At 50.7% G+C, this 13,898-nt stretch overlaps 2 protein-coding genes across 2 annotated transcripts; both read left to right on the top strand.

Moving 5' to 3' along the window:
- Positions 1 to 3,265: 3,265 nt before the first annotated feature.
- Positions 3,266 to 5,487, top strand: mymk (myomaker, myoblast fusion factor). The gene is made up of 6 exons (XM_052069085.1): positions 3,266 to 3,465; positions 3,633 to 3,747; positions 4,161 to 4,309; positions 4,399 to 4,515; positions 4,602 to 4,742; positions 5,240 to 5,487. Exons 1-6 carry the CDS (start codon positions 3,331 to 3,333, stop codon positions 5,483 to 5,485), a joined length of 903 nt encoding a protein of 300 aa, XP_051925045.1. The 5' UTR covers positions 3,266 to 3,330; the 3' UTR covers positions 5,486 to 5,487.
- A 2,591-nt stretch (positions 5,488 to 8,078) lies between these two features.
- Positions 8,079 to 12,794, top strand: slc2a8 (solute carrier family 2 member 8). The gene is made up of 10 exons (XM_052068999.1): positions 8,079 to 8,462; positions 8,809 to 8,971; positions 9,085 to 9,291; positions 9,415 to 9,514; positions 10,083 to 10,294; positions 10,940 to 11,089; positions 11,166 to 11,274; positions 11,436 to 11,567; positions 11,932 to 12,077; positions 12,611 to 12,794. The coding sequence occupies exons 1-10, from the start codon at positions 8,365 to 8,367 to the stop codon at positions 12,755 to 12,757; spliced, it is 1,464 nt and encodes a 487-aa protein (XP_051924959.1). The 5' UTR covers positions 8,079 to 8,364; the 3' UTR covers positions 12,758 to 12,794.
- Positions 12,795 to 13,898: the final 1,104 nt, after the last annotated feature.

Below are 13,898 nucleotides of genomic sequence, written 5' to 3'. Positions count from 1 at the left end.
GGCTCCTCCTCGAACGGGACCCGCTGGCAGGCTCTCGCTTCTCCGGCTAAATGCCAAAACACACCGACCAAAATGGCTTGCGACACCCGCTTTCACTGTGCGGGACCTCCTTGACTTCTCCAAGTTCTCGTTGCGGGCCGATGCCCAGGGTAGCACCCAGTTTTTTCAGTTTTTTCAGCACACACACACACACACACACACATGCGCATTGTGTACTTACAATGTCGCGGTGACCCCCGAGTGTGTGTTTTGTGTCTCCATTCGGCGACGAGCGCTGGGCGCGTGCGGCCGGTGACGCGACCGCTAAACGCTGTGACGTGGGAAGAGAAGCTTTAGAGATTTGAGGGAGGACCTGCTCCTTTTCCAAAGAATGTCCGAGCAGGCCGCACAGCTGAGGGAGGACGACAACTGTAGCAAACAAATGCGGGCAGAAAATAACCCACGCGTGGGTGCGTTTGCATCCGCGTGTGGGTTCACAAAAAAGAGAGGAAAAAACAAAAACAACAAAAACAAACCGCCCCCCCAAAAAAGACAAGTGGCGTCACCACCAGAACCTGGAACAGAACCAAGGGTTGAAACTTAAGAAAGATCTTCAAATGAAACCTCCGGTGGTTTCTCGAGTAGAAGCCATTTTTAGAACCTCCATTAGCGATGTGCCCCAAAAAAAGAACCTCAAATCAAAAATCCACTGGAAAGTCCACGACAAGAGAACCGAATTCAAGAGCCTCGATTCGAATGGAATCTTTCAAAGAACCTTCAGCAGATCCTTTGGCGGAACCGATGGAAGTTCCCTTCCTGTAGAACCTCTGCTGGGACTTCTAATGAAACCCACGGGAGAGCCTCGAATAAAACCTCTGGTGGAACCTCTCTGGGATGGACCCCTTGTAAAAGATCTGGGATGACTCGCAATGGACCGTCCGGCAGAACCTAGTGCGTCATGAAGCTTCTTCTGTCCCACCTGCTGTGAAGCCTCCGGCAAAGGTTAGGACGGAACCGCCGGGGGAACAGATCAAGAAGCTCAAATCAAACTTGGAACATAACTTCCGATTGAACCTGTGGTAGAGCCAAACCGCAAGAGCTCTCAGATTGTCGTGATTCGCTTTGGGACCAACAGGTGGCACGGTTGGGCTCCCGCCCGGCAGCTGCACACCTGTTGGTCGTTAGCTAATTAGTGCTTTAAACTCATTGTTGGGTCACTGTTGCTGTTGGCGACTGTCATGTTTTTGTTCCTGTTAGTTTTTTTTGCCACAGCCACGGTTCTGGTTGGTTACTTTGGAATCTTTATCCGTTTTCATTACTTTGTTTCTTCTGGATTTATTTTCCGTCAAGTTCCTCCCTCTTGCCTGCTTTTTGGGGTCCACCACCGCCACCTCGCAAACGTGACACGGATAACTCCGAACGGAACCTACAGGCGAAGCTAATGTGAAGAAGCTCAAAAAAAACCTCGTCCAGTCCGGTCCTGGAGACCCCTCCCCCATACCCCCTACAGCTCGTTTTGGTCGTCTCCCTCTCCTCCGCCACATCGGATTTAAACGATCAGGATGGTTTTTAGGGTTCCGCAAAGCTCGCTGATGAGCGGATCCTTTGAAATCAGGTACGTCGGAGGAGGGAGACGGTGGCCCTCGAGGACCAGACTTATGGGGACCTCCCATAGAAACCAACAAAGTACACAGTATGAGGGACAAAGACAAAGAACCTGAAATCAAACTCTGTTGAAGCTGCAGTAGAACCGATGAAGAGGCTCTCATAAAGTTCTCTGGTGGAACCTCTGCTGTGATTCAGATGTCTTATTTTTTTTTCTTCAGTATTCGAATCCCACCCACAGCAGCTGTGCGGAGTGTGCCGGCGCAACTAATGACGTGTCCAGGGAATGTTTTTGCTCCACTGCATTTCCCCCCCCACCCCTCCTATGTGTCGACTATCAATCAGCCACCGCACAGGAAGTGACGAAAAAAAAACTGTCTGGGTCAAAGTCTGGAGACACTTGGCTCAGCCTTGCCGCACGTCTCGTCCCGCTTGACGTAAAAACATCCCGGCGCGACCGTAAAGCTTCCGCGGAGCGACACGTGGGGCGGGGCAGGGTGGGGCGGGGAGACCTCCTTGGCCGTCATACGCGGACGCACGTGATGTCGTCTGCGTCCGAAAATTGAGAAACTGCAGCTTGCCTGGCGTTTGATTTGTTTTTGAAGACGTTGAGGCTGAGGCCAGTTCTCCACGGTGGCTAAAAGCTAAATTTCATCATGTTGGCCGACATGAGTGAAAGACGCAGACTGCGTCCTTTGGCGCTAGCGGCCTTCTTTTTGAAAGGCGATGTTCATTTTCAGGAGTAAAAACAGAGTTGCGCCAACTCGAGTCGATACAAAATATTTTGTGTGTCTGACGGCCAAGTCTGAGACAAGCCGAGGAGTCCGAGACAAAAAAAAAATGTTGAGTTCGACGGCCATTGTGTGGATGACAGAGAGCCTGCGCAGATTTCTTCCTTATTTTTGTAAATTCAGTACTCCCTCACTATAACGTGGTTCAGCTTTCACTGCTTCGCCGTTTCACCGATTTTTGTCGGTTGCATTTTGAGATTTTATTTTTTTAATGCTTAGCTTTCATCTTTGGTTCTGTAAGCTCATGTTCAATGACTTTCATTTTATATTTGAGCGTTATATTCTTTGACGTTATAGTTATCTCAATTACATTCTGTTGAATAATTGAATCGAAACATTCTTACGTTGCTTGCGTCTGATTGGCTAATGAGAAGCAGGAAGTGTTTTGGTGACTCATCCGTTTGTTTTTTTCTTTCTCCTTTTAATAAACTGCGTTCAAGGATTCCATCTCTCCATTTGTCATTCGTAAAAAAAGAGCCAACCAACCCCTCAACTTACAGTTTCATTCAATCCGGTACTGTATCGTATACGTCGTCATCGTAAAAAATAAAGGCGTCGTACTTCACGGATTTCACTTCTCACGGCTTCTTTTTGGCAACGTAACCCCCCCGGTGATAAACAAGGGATGTTTTTCTCGTGACTCCCAGTTGGCGCCTGAACCTCCTTTTGCCGAGTCTCTCCGCTTTAGCGTTAGCTCTAATGTTAGCATCCAGGCTAGCAAGCGCAGGAGCAAATGTTTGGCCGGCATCCCGTGACGCACGCGAACAGCTGCCCTCCGATGACTCCGCGCGTCCGCACACTTGTCGCACTCCCCGCACACGCCCCTTTGGACATTGTGGGGGGGGCCTGGGGGGGGGACGGACAGCTGGACGTCTCGCTTTGCTGCCGCTCCGCCGCACACGTTCTGCCGGGATCTCGCGGAGCAACAACGTGCATTTGCGCCTCGTCCAGCGAGATGGGCGCCTACATCGCCAAGATGCTGCTGCCCAGCGTGAGCAGCCTGGTCTTCCTGCCGGCCGCCAGCGTGGCCGCCAAGCGGGGCTTCCACATGGAGGCCATGGTCTACTTCTTCACCATGTTCTTCAGCGCGGTGAGATCTCGTCCTCATGATTATTTATTTTCACGTGGCTTTTGTGGCCTCGCGGGAGTATTTTGCACACATACGGACGGGCGGACACAATTGCCCCCCCCCCACCCCGACCCCCCCTGTGTCATGTCAGACCCGTGTCATCCATTTTGTCTTTTGACGCGTCTTAGATCTATCACGCCTGTGACGCGCCAGGCCTGGCCATCCTGTGCTTCATGAAGTACGACATCCTGGAGTACTTTAGCGTGTACGGCACGGCGCTGTCCATGTGGGTCACGCTCATCGGTGAGTCGGAACCGCCGCGCCACCCGAGGGCCCGCGACGCGCTTCGGCGTGATGGGAAATGGCATTAGGATGGGGTTTGTCGTTCTGGGCCATTGCAACCGATATTATGCCCCCCCCCCCCCCCGTCTAACCATGCAACGCTGGGATCTGTAGTCCAACGGAAGGGGGACCGTTGGGGAGACTTGCCTGCGGTTCTCGGGAGACATTTAACTCATTCAAGTACCAGCCGATTCTGGGCCAAGTGTGAAAAGACGTTTAAAAACGTCTTTGGGAGTGAATGAGTTAAGTACATCCCAAAGGCGCAATTGGAATTGGACTTGGTCGATTTGTTAGCAGACCCCCGTCCCCACCCCACCCCAAGTACACCCGTGGCCTCGGTTGTCCCACTAAGTGGACTCTGTCCGTGCGCTCAGCTTTGGGGGACTTTGAGGAGCCTCAGCGTTCCAGCATGACCATGTTTGGAGTCCTGAGCATCGCCGTGCGGATCTACCAGGACCGCTGGGGGTACGGGATCTACTCGGGCCCCATCGGATCGGCCGTCTTCATCATCACCATCAAATGGGTGAGTCCGGTCCCGCCCGGCAGAAGCCCGACCCCACACACTTCTCTTCATGGTTCCCCCCCCCCCCCCGCACCCCCCCTCCCGGTCAGCTTCAGAAGATGAAGGAGCTGCGTGCGGTGTACCCGGACAAGCGCGTTTACACGCAGCAGGTCGGTCCCGGCTGCTGTTTCGGCGCTTTGGCCCTCATGCTGCGCTTCTACTTTGAGGTTGGTCATCGGGCGCGCCGCCACCGCCGCCGGCCGTCCCCCGTCCGCCGTCGAGACTCTGGTGTGTTGCGTGTGTTGCGCGTTAGGAGTGGGACTACGCCTACGTGCGCAGCTTCTACCAGCTGTCGCTGTCCGTGTCCTTGGTGCTGCTGCTGCCCAAGAAGAACCGCTACGCCGGCTCGGGCCGCAACGCCGCCAGGCTCAGCTGCTGGACGCTGTGCTGCTGTGTACGTGGCCCACTTTTTCCATTAAAAAAAAAAAAAAAAAAAAGGAAGGCGGGGGGAGTGGCACCCTCCTCCCCCCTCCCGCTTCCTTCTCCTCGCTCTTCATCCTCGCTTCCTTCCCTTTCCTCTTGGACCGAGAGTTGGGGCAAACTGCGGCCCGCGGGCCAAATCCGGCCCGTCGGTCTTTTTGATTCGGCCCTCCAGAATATTTTCTGGTTCTCATGTGGCCCTGTGCAAAAAAATAATTGCCCACCCCTGCTCTTGGTCCTCATCTGCTCCTCTTCCTCCTCCTGGCCCGTTTCCTCCTCTTCTTCATCCCCCCCCCCCTCGCCCCGCACTTCCTCTCCCTCCTCTCCATCTGCTCCTCCTTCTTTTGGTCCTCTCCCAGTGGCTCCTCAATGACCGTGCTTGCTCTCGGTTTCTCTCCTCTTCCTCCTCGTCCTGCCCCCCCCCCCCCCCCCCCATGACATACCGTCCGTGTCTGGGCCCCGCGTCCGCAGAGCATGTCACCGGCCTCCTACAAGGAGAAGAAAGACACGCCGGAGAAGAAGGACGCGCCAGAAAAGAAAGACTCGGGGCCGAAGGGGAAGACGACGACGACGACGATGTCAGCGTGCCGCTCGCTTCTGAACGCCTTCGCTGCATCCGAGAAGACGCCGGCGTTGCCCACGTTCTCCCCGCCGCCCGCCGCGCCCGTCAAAGGCACGGCCATCAGCAAGCTGAAGGAGATGAACGGATGGAAGTAAAGCAGGGAAGCGACGCCAGGCCGAGGTTTCTTCTTCTTCTTCAGCTCTTGGAACGTTTAAGGTGCGGCAGGGGAAGGAAAACAAAATGGTGGCTGAGAACACCCCAGTAAAAGTGACTGGCGAGTCAGTGATTGTAGCAAACATCTCCAAAATGGATAAATTGTCTGTAATATTTCTCCGGGGAGACGGACGGACAGCCAAACGTCAGCCCGCCCGCCCGTCTATCTGTCTGTCTGTCTGATCGGCGGACTTCCTCTCGTGCTCGCCAAGACTCTTGATGAGTTCTGGACGGCGACCATCTTGTCGGCCTGGCACGGGAGCAGCAACGTGGGTGCGTGCGGGTGTTTTTGTTTTACACCTGCGTTTAATGTCTCGTCGCTGCCGTTAATTTACGCCTCTCGGGGGAGCTTTTGGGATTTTTTTTACATCCTCCGAGCACGAACCACGACGTTCCCGCCGCCGCCGCCGCATGTCCGTCGCCCCACGAAAGAAACTAAGAGCCAACGGTGAGCCCGCACGTGCGCAATCCCAGCGCAGCGTTACGTCAGCTCTGTCAGACGAGGTCGGCGTGTCCCCGTCCAGACGAAAAACTTCACATTTCCCCGCAAACACTTGTCTCGGGCACGGCAGCGCTGCGGTTTTGGCTCCGCTCACTCGACAAACATTCGCAGGCTCGCTCACGTCTTGGTGGTCTCTCTCTCTCTCACTCTCGGGGAAGCACTCGTTCATCCTATCAATGAAAAACTCCTTTTCAAGCACAAGGGGGGGGGGGGGGTGGCATGAATGACGTTATTGCTCTTGCCATCTACAAGGGAACATCGAGAAAATTGTCGCTGTCCGGAATGGAGGGATTGCCCCCCCCCACCCCCCATCTATCATCTGAGACAAAACCGAGTGATAGTAATTAACTTTAAAAAAAAATACTTGTCTGACCATTAACACTCTTCAAATGTGACCCCAGCGTGTACAGTTAATAAAAACGTTTTTTGAACAACTTTTCAAACAGATGATTTATTACTTCCATATTTTCCAATGTCTAAAAAAAAAAAACTCTTTTCCAAGCATGAACACGTGATGACTTTCTCTTTGTTGACGTTGGACTTTCCCCGCCCAAAGACGACAGAAGCTAACAGCCGCGCCGCCGCCAACTGTTGGTGCAGCTGCTCGTCACGCCGCACTCACTCGTTCCGCTAACACCGAGGTCGGCTTACGCCGGGAGTCTGGCGGCTGACGGGCCTTGGCGCAGGGCTGCGCGCTACTGAGTGACATTCCGCAGTAGACGCTTCTCAATTGAATGTGGTCGGTGCTTCCCAAAATATAGGAAATATTTCCCATGCTCCTAAACACACAGAGGTCCCGCAACAGTTCCCAGAGCCACCTCGAGATCTAAGAACTTTAGTTTTAGGTACTACAATCTCAATCTCGTAGACCTAAAACTAGCATTAGCTAGGGCTAGTTTTAGACAGCATTAGCTAGTTTTAGACGGGACCCGATGGTCCTTTGAAATCATCAAATTTTGAACCGATGTGCCGACAATCATATGTATGAAAAACGTGCCTTAGCTTATGGTATTTTGTCAGTTGTTGTTTTACAGGGTAGCTACAAACTGAAAAGAGCGAAGCAACTTTATAAGTATAACTTTTATAACGCTTTTGTTGATCCTACTTGACGTTGAGGGTATTAAACGGATGGTACGAAGCTGTGTATTTTTGACCGATAGAACCCCCTGTTGGTCTGGCATGTGAAGTACAAGTGTGTGATAGCCCCGAGTTACCAATCAGAAGAGCAAAAGATTTCAATTTGGGTTCAACCACGCTCCTACCCAGAGGCGTTCATAATGTTGACAAATGAGCTTACATTTGCATTTTAACTTGAAGCTGTCAAGAGTTTGACGACTCGACTACTCCACTACTTATGTCTGAAGAGCGAGCTCAACGTTGATGTCATTTGCATGCGAGTGTTAATGTGCACAGTAACCGGAAGCCGTTTTTCTACGTGCTATTATGGTGCCCTTGTTTCGTTCGATAAGAGTCGATTAATTTATGACGTCATCATTTGACTCACTCACTCAGCAGGCATTACTAGCTGAATTAAGCTGAGTCCAACGATCACACGAGTAGACCTTTTTTTTTTTTTTTTTAACTAAACACATTTAATTTGTATTCGCCTTAACTTCAATCATCCTCTTGGAGTCGTCTATGCTGACAAATGACTTTCCGTTTGCATTTTTTCGCATTTTCCTAGTAACCGAATTGTGTATGACGTGCGGCGTTCCCGAATAACAAGATAACACAATCAAGATCAAAAAGACGAACACGGTGGAAATAAAAATCACATTTTACTAAGAAATGACACGAAAATCTAATAAAACAAGAGTGAGCGTTGGCCGTAGAAGTCGTAGTTATGACTAGCAAAATAAAACACCACGTTGATAATGAATTGTAATAAAGAGTTTAAATGAGACAATATTTCGTGTCAAGATACATTTATGGTGTAAAAGTAAGTAAATTTTAGGGGTAAATATCAATAATGCCCAGCAAAGGCAAAGTTAACCGTTATCTTTCGCACAGTTATGTTTTCATTTGAAAAGTTAAAACGGAAATGAAAAACGTGCTTGTGGTCAGCTGACTGAAATATTTACAAGGCAAACTTCCCTCCCGGAAAAGCATCAACCAAACTCCCCAATGCGCCGGAATGTGTCGCATATGTTCGCCTTTATACATAGCGTCGTGATTATTTGATGAATTGTAAGTTTTGTATTCACATTTGCGTCTCTATTCAAGCCGTTTAGCACATAAATGCCACCGCTGCACCTGCGAAGTGAACACGCGGAACATCACCGGGGCTATTTCGGGAGGTTTTGAAGGGAAAAGGTCGCCATGGACATCCAACCGGAGGGGAGGCGACTCCTGGATGCTGACGGTCAACATGATGACGATCCCACTGGGCTCATTTCCGAACAGGACGCTTATCTTAGGTAAGCAAGAGGAATGAATGACCACATTTGTAATTGGGGGGGGAATTGGGGGGGGGGGGGGTACCTGAAGCAAAAGCACCGAGGACCAGTTTAAACCTTCTCATGTCGGCTTCTCTAATATCACGTGGAAGTAATTAAAAATAATCTTAAATCAATGTAATATTGTACTCTCGTTTACTCACAAAAACAAACAGCATTTAGTCATAATTAATGTTTAAAAGAACGCAAGAACTTGGATCTGAAAGCCAAATTGACTCCCTCATGACTTCCTTAATGCAATCAAGCAGAGTTGCCCTGCTTAGCGCTAATCATGAACGCGCCCCTCCGCCTCCTCCTCCCTGCGCAGCAAAGTCAGCAACAGGAAGTTGTACCTGGCCACCTTGGCGTCCGTGCTGGGCCCCATGAGCTTCGGCTTCGTGCTGGGCTACAGCTCACCCGCCATCCCGGAGCTAGCCAGGAGCCCCGACCCGCGACTACGGCTGGACGACGTGCAGGCGTCCTGGTTTGGGGTAAGCGCGTCGCCGCACGTCACCGAGCCGGCTGGCCCCGATGCGGCGCGTCACAGGGCGGTTCTGGTTATGGATCTCCACGGTGACGCCGCGCTTGTCCGCCACGCGTTCAGTCGGTGGTGACGCTGGGGGCGGCGGCGGGCGGCCTGCTGACCGGCTGGATGGTGGACAAGGCGGGCAGGAAGCTGACTCTCATGTTCTGCTCGCTGCCCTTCGTCTTTGGCTTCACCGTCATCATCGCCGCCCACAACGTGGGGATGCTCTACGTCGGGCGCGTGCTGACGGGGCTCGCCAGCGGAGGCGCCTCGCTCGTCGTGCCGGTCAGACTCCCCGCCGGGCCACTTTCTCCTTCTGTCTCCCTCTTATGAGCCTTTTTCCCTCACCAACCGCCTGAGTGACTTTTCGCCGCGGCTTGATGTCCATCTTGTGCGTTTCTTCCTCAGCTGTACATCTCTGAGATGGCCCACGAACGTGTGCGAGGGATGCTGGGCTCGTGCGTGCAGCTGATGGTGGTGCTGGGCATCATGGGAGTTTACCTGGCCGGTACGTGGCTGCCGATTGGCTAATCGCGCAAGTCTCTGTTGCCGGAAGTAGATTATGTTCACATAAGTTTTTTTTTTCTTGCCTTGTCAAGCCTGTAGGTGCTCTTATGTCCCCCCCCCCCCCCATTTTATTTTTTTGAGGGGCGGCCCGGTAGTCCAGTGGTTAGCACGTGGGCTTCACAGTGCAGAGGTACCGGGTTCGATTCCAGCTGCGGCCTCCCTGTGTGGAGTTTGCATGCTCTCCCCTACGTGGGTTTTCTCCGGGTGCTCCGGTTTCCTCCCACATTCCAAAAACATGCATGTTAGGCTGATTGAACACTCTAAATTGTCCCTAGGTGTGAGTGCGAATGGTTGTTCGTCTCTGTGTGCCCTGCGATTGGCTGGCAACCGATTCAGGGTGTCCCCCGCCTACTGCCCGGAGACAGCTGGGATAGGCTCCAGCACCCACCGCGACCCTAGTGAGGATCAAGCGGTTAGGAAGATGAATGAATGAATGAAAAAAAAAGGATGAATGACTTCCCAGCCACTAATTAACCAGTCATTGCCGTGTCAATATGGCCGCCCCGCAGGTCTGTTCGTGGACTGGCGCTGGCTGGCGGTGTGCGGGGCGGTGCCACCCACACTGCTCATTTCGTCCATGTGCTTCATGCCGGAGACGCCGCGCTTCCTGCTGCTGCGGGGCAAGCGGCGCGAGGCCGAGGAGGCGCTGCGCTTCCTGCGGGGGCCTCACGCGGCCGTGGAGTGGGAGTGCGCCCGCATCGAGGAGGCCTGCGACCAACAGGCAGGTGGTGGTGGTGGTGGTGGTAGGGGGTGGCAGGCTTTATGGTGTTATCTACATGAGTTGTTTATCTCCGAGTACACGCTAGTTTTGGGAAATTGTGGACGCCTTGAGTCCTCCGGGCCAAAGAGGAACGGAACCATCCGGACCGTTATGGACGCAAAGTTCCAAAAGCCAGAATCTGTGATGGTACGAGGCTATGCTAGCAAAGCCGCGGTGAATTTCCGCATCTGTCAAGTCAGCATTCGTGCTGAAAAGCACATACGCAACATTTTTTTCCTGGACGCCGCTGCTTATGTCAGCCAGACGGTGCCAAAGCACCTTCTGCGCCTGTTCCAACAGCCCGGTTTCATAGTAAAACAGCGCGGCTACGAGAGTGAGCTGCCTGCAGTCCAGACCTGCATCCCATTGAAAAGGTGCGGCGCATTATAAGATAAGAAAACCTTTATTAGTCTCGCAATGGAGAAATTCCCGATTCACAGCGGCAAAGATATGAAAGGAAGAAGTAGAACAACAAAATAGAGGAGCTGCTGGAAAGGCAGCCACTCACGCGGCGCCATTTTGAAGTCAAAATAACACATAGGACACAGAATAGTGGCTTTGTAGTTGATCGTCGGTTTACGCCGTTGTCGATTGTCTCTCGGGCAGAGTTCCAGCTTCCGGGCGTCGGACCTGAAGGATCCGGGCGTGTACAAGCCGCTGGCCATCGGCGTGATGCTGATGTTCTTCCAGCAGATGTCGGGCATCAACGCCGTCATGTTTTACGCCCAGAACATCTTTGAGCAGGCGCATTTCAAGGTTGGCCCGAGCCAAGCTTAAGTTTGACGTTTGACGAAATGTGGACGTCGGTGACCATGTCGCGGTTGCGCTTCAGGAGAGCGATCTGGCCTCGGTGATGGTGGGCGCGGTTCAGGTGGTCTTCACCGGCGTGGCGGCGCTCGTCATGGACAAGGCCGGAAGGAAAGTGCTGCTCGTCATTTCAGGTGATCTTCTGTCGACGTCGGTGGGCTTGATGACATCACAGGCGTTGGTCCTAAACGTGAGGGACTCCAGTCAGGCGACTTGACTGGAGGCCGACTCGAACTTGCTCATGACTGGCACGTATGTGATGTTCTCCGCCGTATGGTTGTTCTTGCGTTTTTAGGCGTGGCCATGGTGATCAGCACGGCGACGTTTGGGCTGTACTTCTTCTTAATGTCCAGGAGCTCCTCTCCGGAGGAACATCACGCCAACATGGCCTGGTTGGCCCTCACCAGCATGGCCGTCTTCATCACGGGTCAGACGCGCAGCCTCAAACCACACGAGCGGCCGCACACTTAGCGAGTTATTTCAAGGGGATGTCAACTCAAAAATAATATGTCCTGTATGCCGCTACTTGTCTAAAGACTAGCATTGCGATTCATATTGCCTACGTGGAATGGGAATTCAGTCGGACACACAGAGGAACTCACCTCTTGGTTCGCCTCGTCATGCCTTGCCATCCTGGATTTGGTGGCTCCTTCAAAAACTGTGCTCCCAAAACCTAAACCCGAGCCACGGTTTAACGACATTACCCGCGCAGCTAGCTTGAAAACGCTCTATAAATACTGTTGACTTGACTTCCGCTAAGTCACGTGTTTTGTGTGCGTGCATGTGTATAGGCTTTGCTTTGGGTTGGGGTCCCATCCCATGGTTGGTGATGTCCGAGATCTTCCCGGTGAAAGTTCGCGGCTTCGCCAGCTCCGTCTGCGTGCTGACCAACTGGGGCATGGCTTTCGTCGTCACCAAGAGCTTCCAGGACATGATGGTCAGCTCCCAAAACATGCGCCGTCTTCATGACCGACAGTCCAACAACATTCGGGGCTTAGCTAATTTGTTAGTTGTCCGTTTCCTTGCTGCCTTTGTGAGTTAGCTCGACAGCTAGCCAGTTAGTCCCATTTGTTTGCTCATTCCTTCCTTCGCAGTTAGCTAGCACGTTAATTCGGTAAGCTAGTGAGTTACCCATTCAGTTTATTCTTTTCTGTTTGAGTTGGTTAGTTTTTTGGGCTATTCGTAGCTAGCTGGCTAGCTGGCTCTCTTCGCTAGCTGGCTAGCGAGTCATTGTGTTTGTCTGCTTTGTGCTTTTTTTCGCCCGTTAGTCAGTTCATGTCTTCGCTCGTGTTTTCCCTTGTTTCTATGTTTGCTACTTTGTTCTTTGCTTGGTAGCTCGCAGTTTGGTCTGTTAGCTCGCATGTTCCTTTCTTCATGAGCTACTTGGTTGATTTGTTTGCTAGCTAGATAATTGTTTAGCCAGTGAGTTACTTAAGACATTTTGTAATAGGCTCTCCCGTTCTCTTCCAGACTCTGCTCACCAGTGCGGGAACTTTCTGGCTCTTCTCGTGCATGTGCCTCGTCAGTGTGGTCTTCACCATTGTATTTGTGCCGGAAACTAAAGGCCGCACACTGGAGCAGATCGAGGCCAACTTCCAGGGAACGGCGGGACCGTGATGGCTTTCAGAACCTCATTAAAAACAATGCAAATGTTCTCAGAATTGTTTCCATCGCACAAGCAGCAAGAGGAGGGGCGTGGTCACTACACATCAATCCATGTAAATTCACTATGGTTGGGAAAAAACAAAATTTTCCCCATTTTGTTCATAAATGAAGCTAAAATGTTTCATTGAACTCATCTCAGGTGGGTTAATTTTCTTTAAAATGTGATGGAAAGATTCCACACAGCCCCTGGTGGGTTTCTTGAGCACGGTTGGCAATATGGCCCCAATTGGAGTATTTTGATAATTGTTATTCAATAATCGGTCAATTAATTACATGTGTTTAATATTTCAAATGGAGCCAGAAATGGCCCTTTAAGCATTTACATGACCAAAAGTGCTGTAATATTTGTTGCATGAATTTTTTCTAACTTTGTTACTTATGTTTTAACTGGTTAAATTATTGCTCAATTGATTTTTTTTGTCAATCAGAAAATATATAATTAAATTAGTTATGTAATTCTTTCATTAGTATGTAATTCTTTTACATTATTTACCCATTTTCTTAACACAATTCTGAATGACTAGGCCTCTTGCTTAAAGAAAAAAAAAACTCAAATTTTTGCCCACTGCTAATCCTGATTTATCAGAACAAATCAGTAAATTGCAACACAAAGCGTGTTTAGTTAGTTGTCTTGGTGGGCTTATACTTTTGTGCATTTACATTTTAGTGTGATAGATCAAATGAAAGCTGAATAACGTTTTATGGGGGGTGCAAAACGTAAAATAAATGTTTTTTATTTAAAACTACCGTATAGAAAATGTTTGAAAACGTCTAGAGTTGTTCAAATTTAGAGTTCCGTTGTGACGTCATGTAAGACTTCAAAATAAAGTACAATTGCGCGACAGCGTGTCTTTTGGATTAGATAAAACTTTATTGTCAAATGTACTGGATATATAACATACGGCACAGATGACATTTCTTTCCTGTCGGCTATTAGTGCTAAATATAACTCATAATAACAACCCTAATATTTGATAAAATCAACATTGTACTCGTCTCTGCCCGAGAGAGCGACAGCCGCTACATTAAGGTAACTTATTTTGAAAAGACCATGACTTGACTTCCCATTCGTTGGCCAGACGCGACCTATAGA

This window comes from Hippocampus zosterae, chromosome 6 (genome assembly GCF_025434085.1).
Source record: "Hippocampus zosterae strain Florida chromosome 6, ASM2543408v3, whole genome shotgun sequence".
NCBI lineage: Eukaryota > Metazoa > Chordata > Actinopteri > Syngnathiformes > Syngnathidae > Hippocampus > Hippocampus zosterae.
Note: the sequence above shows the minus strand (reverse complement) of the source record. Positions and strands in the feature narration are given on the sequence as shown.

Bases quoted from the DNA above. Each gene is read 5' to 3' on its own strand.
- mymk (XM_052069085.1), top strand. From the start codon at position 3,331: ATGGGCGCCTACATCGCCAAGATGCTGCTGCCCAGCGTGAGCAGCCTG. The intron at 3,466-3,632 runs GTGAGATCTCGT...GACGCGTCTTAG, and splicing joins TCACCATGTTCTTCAGCGCG to ATCTATCACGCCTGTGACGC. The intron at 4,516-4,601 runs GTTGGTCATCGG...GTTGCGCGTTAG, and splicing joins TGCTGCGCTTCTACTTTGAG to GAGTGGGACTACGCCTACGT.
- slc2a8 (XM_052068999.1), top strand. From the start codon at position 8,365: ATGGACATCCAACCGGAGGGGAGGCGACTCCTGGATGCTGACGGTCAA. The intron at 10,295-10,939 runs GCAGGTGGTGGT...TCTCTCGGGCAG, and splicing joins AGGAGGCCTGCGACCAACAG to AGTTCCAGCTTCCGGGCGTC. The intron at 11,568-11,931 runs GTCAGACGCGCA...GCATGTGTATAG, and splicing joins CATGGCCGTCTTCATCACGG to GCTTTGCTTTGGGTTGGGGT.